The following is a 4,043-nucleotide window of genomic DNA, read 5'->3' as shown; positions in this document are numbered from 1 at the left end:
AAATTACTCCATGAGGCTCTATCCATTAAAAACTTTCCCCAAGTCACACTTGTCATGTGAGTCCTCTTCCCTCCACAAGGAGAAGCAATGAGTGTCCACTGGAGACGCTACTGCCCTATCTAAGCAAATCCCAGACCTTTTGGTACCCTACTGGGCATTAAGTCTAAAAGAACGTTGTATTGTTTGTGGATATTTTGTTTGCTAGTTTGTTTTGTTTGTGTTTTCATTTCATTTTGTTTTGTCCAATTCACTACCGAGAGCCCCAATTAGTGTTATTTTAGGTCCCAGAGCCAAAAATCTTGAAAACAGAATTTGAAAAGTAACCTGAAATGAACTGTTGGTGTCTATGTGTGTGCTTTGAGCTAGTAATGACTTCCCAGAGGACTCCCAGCCCTCGGGCTCATCACAGCTGTTCCTTGGGACAGCTTGAGTCCTGGGAGATGGGTGGGGACAGCTGTGGAACCCTGACACCCTGTGGTGTACGATCCAGGAGACTCCTGAAGCCGAGCTGCTCAGTTCTTCTCTTCCGGGAGCTCTGGGCGCTGGTACAGCCAGATGATGCCTTCATCATGCAGCCGCTTCCAGACTGTCTTCTCTAAGTTGAAGTCATGGTTTATGTAAAAGATCAGCCGTTTCCACGACTTATCATAGTAGTGGTCAGAGAAGCGCTCATGGCCCTGGGTGATGAAGCCATAGGCACTCACCTGCATAGAGAATGGGAGAGGAGCTGGAACAGCTCTGGCGGTGTCCTGGGGCTTCCCTCATGGGAAGTCTGACCCTTTCTCCTTTATCAGGGTTCTGTGCCCAGGGGTCTGCATGCAGGTTCCCCGGGGACACATGCATGCTCATCCCACTCCCCATTCCCATTGGAGGTTTTCAGCCACCCCCTGAGCTGAGCTCCACAGCCTCACCTTGTCACAGAGATGAAGGGCCGTCAGCAGCAAGAGGGCACCAGTGGTGGGGCGGTATATTCTCCAGTGGGCAGTGTTTAGGGTCTTTGACCTCAGAAACCTGCTCAAAATTTTTTTTTCTCTCTGTCAGGAGACAGCGAGGATGAGAGGTCACAGCCCCTCCGTGGGCTTTCAGTCCTCACCTGTTCTTCATGTAACGGATAAAGTCTGGGTGCAGCAATAGGTATCTGTCCATGTCCAAGGCGTCCCGGAAAGCTTCCTGGGGCCTGTGCCTGTATCAGGGAAGGATCACTCAGGACCTGTTCTCTTACCCGGCCTTTTGGGGCCAAGACAGGGTCATGGTGTGACCGCTATCCCATCTCCAGGTGGCACAGAGACAGTCTTTTGAAGTCAGCCACTGACTTCTCAGTCTGGCCTGGGCTTTGGGTCAGGAAGGTAAGAGGTACCTGAACCAGTGAAGTTTGGTTTTTGCCATGGTCTGGTTCAAAAACATCGCTTCTAGCCACTCGTAGTCCCGAGTGCCCTCCAGGAAGTGTAGGTACCTGACATCCTGAAGACCAAGGACAGCAAGTGGTTCTGCTGTACTGTTTTGGGGACCATGGGCTGGGGGTGGCCCCACTTGGTTCCAGACTGTCCCCTGGCTGTGCCATGGCCTGAGTGACTGGTCCCACTGCTCTTGCCCTCATATGAGCAGAGCGTAGGACGACCCAGGCTCCATCCACACACAAGGTATTCATCTCTCTGTCAGTCCCTCGTCAGGAGGCTGTGTGGCCACGCCCATTCCTCTCTTCTCACCTTTCCCAGAGGCACATGCTGGAAACCCCGACTGCCCAGTATGAGGATTGACTGGACCAGGGAGAAGGCAGTGAAGCCGTAGAAGGACGTCCGGGTCCCCACATCCTGTTCATAGCCTTTAATAACGGCTCCACTCAGTCTATATGGAAAGACCAAAGTGGATGGCAGGGGTGGAGGGGAGAAAATGGTGGAGGTGTGAGAGGGGATGGGGCAGAAAGGCGGGGTCTGGAGACACTCCACTTTCTAAATAAAAGCATTGGGACACTTGTCTGCTTTCCCATAATAGTCCATGTCAACAGGCACGAGGCTGGAGGTGGAGAACATACCGGAAAACATAGTCATGGCTGTCTATCTCCTGGCCCACGTGCGAATCGTTCAGGATGCCCCCGTTGCCCACCACGGCACAGGTGATACACCTGGAGCTCCCCGAGGGGAGGCTGGCCAGGAGCAGCTGCTGCTGGGGTACCGGAGGGAAGCGGGTCACCACCTTCTGGACCACTGGAAGAGAGCAGAGCTCCATTCAGAGTCCCAGAAGGAAGCAGACCCCAGACAGGAGCCGGCCACCCTCTGCCCTGAAGTGAGGACTCACAGGACTGATTGAGCTCCATGAAGCCAAAGGGCGGTGCAAAGTGCTCTAGACGGTCCCACTCGCTCTGGGTGAAGTGGGCACCGTCCAGGAAGAGAGTGAGGTTGGGCAGAAAGATATTCTTTAGCCACGGTGACTTGGAGGCCCTGATCTTCAGAGAGTCTGGGCATGTCTATGTGCGGGAGGATGTGTCAGGCAAGGGAGGGGCACAGAAAATTCATCAGCCAGAGGCTGGACTGGGCATTACAGTCCTGCCCATCCTTCCTCTTTCACTCTGAACCCCGTGTCTGGCTGTCTAACTCTCCAAGTCTCGGTCCCCTTTGGGCCCGGAATACAGGCCCACTGAGCCCCTAGCCAGCTACACCTTGGCAAGTCTGAGGACGCACATGGTATGCCCACTGTACTGTTGGGACAATGATCCTGTTCTGTGTGTATCCACAAACAGGTTTTCCATATTGCCCTCCTGGGCCGGGGGGAGAAAGTTTAGGGAGGTGACATGGGGTTGAGTGCCCACAGTTTTTCTTGAGCCTGGAGGAGAGTGAAGGTTCTAGAGTCAGCTTTCCAGAGACAGCTGTGTTCCTCAGGGGGGGGGCAGCAGCTGGGCACAAGTCTGTCTTCTTGTCCGTTAGTCCCATAACCATAGAATAAGGATTCTTGTCCAAAGGCCAGAACTGGCCACACTCTGTCCCCACAGACTGCTGATCTGCCCCAGGCCTTCTTCAAGGCTTCCAAGGCAAACAAACCCTTTTCACCCACCCCCTGCTGACTGGTCCAGACCTTGTATGGAATTGCCTTCTCCTCCCTGATTGGCTGTCATAAGAAGGATGGTCCAACTAAGCAGTGCTGGGCTTAGCTCAGGGTGGGCCAAGGTAAAACTGACAGCTGAGCCTAGAGGAAGGAGCTGGTTGGGATGGGGGCGGGGTGTGGAAGTTGAGGAAGTGAGGAGGTCCCAACTCACCGGTTGCAGGCCCCCCACATCCAAATTGTATTCTTCCTCAAAATCCCACCGAGGCTCAGACTTGAAGTCAGAGGCTTTCAGCCTTTGACTTCTTTTGGTGGTGGGTCGTGGGAAAGAGGCCGGGGATGGGTTGACCTGGGCCGCCTTCTCCTTGGCTGGAACAGCTGCTGTGGCCCTTGGTCTCTTCCTCTGCTTTGTCAACACTGTTTCTGTAGTTGCCAATATTTTGTCCCAACTTTCTGGAACAGGAGTCTTTGCCCCAGGCTCTTCCTCGCTCTGATCCTTCTTCTCCTCCCCCTCTCCTGTGGCTGCCACACTGTTCTGATTCTTCAGGCCCAGATCTCCTGTCTTGACAGAGGTCATCTCCTTATCTTGAGGTCTTGTACACTGACTCCTGGACACAGATAACTCTTGATGAAGGTTGGATGTTATACAAACTGACCAGAAACATCCCCAGCAGGCAGAGAGACGGCTCAGTGAGGAAGAGAGCTTACTGTGCAATTGTGAGCGCCTGAGTTTGTCTCCTCAGCACCCATGTTAATAAAACAAAAGAGCAGCAGTGAGGAAAGCCGTGCATGTGCCTGTAACCAGCACTGGCTTCCTTTATTACTCTCCTCCTTAGCTTTTGAGACAGAGTTTCTCCCTGAAACTGATACCCTCTGACTCAGCTGGATATGGGAACAACCAATCCCCAGGACTCCTCTGGGATTGCAGGCTGGTGCCTGTGGTTGCTAGAACCTGAACTCAGGATGCTTATGTGGCAATCACCTTACCATCTGAGTCATCTCCCCAG

General features: G+C 53.2%; 1 protein-coding gene across 1 annotated transcript; it reads right to left on the bottom strand.

Annotated features, from left to right (window-relative positions):
• Positions 1-512: 512 nt before the first annotated feature.
• On the bottom strand, positions 513-3,613 carry LOC126500495 (alpha-N-acetylgalactosaminide alpha-2,6-sialyltransferase 1). The gene is made up of 8 exons (XM_050140436.1): positions 3,251-3,613; positions 2,296-2,464; positions 2,033-2,204; positions 1,707-1,845; positions 1,358-1,461; positions 1,094-1,183; positions 912-1,011; positions 513-704 (listed from the first exon to the last, which is right to left on the bottom strand). The coding sequence occupies exons 1-8, from the start codon at positions 3,611-3,613 to the stop codon at positions 513-515; spliced, it is 1,329 nt and encodes a 442-aa protein (XP_049996393.1).
• Between the last annotated feature and the right edge of the window lie 430 nt (positions 3,614-4,043).

Source organism: Alexandromys fortis, unplaced genomic scaffold (genome assembly GCF_014885135.2).
Source record: "Alexandromys fortis isolate MF-2015 unplaced genomic scaffold, M_Fortis_MF-2015_v1.1 scaffold_39, whole genome shotgun sequence".
Lineage (NCBI taxonomy): Eukaryota > Metazoa > Chordata > Mammalia > Rodentia > Cricetidae > Alexandromys > Alexandromys fortis.
This window is presented reverse-complemented; position numbering and strand designations above follow the sequence as displayed.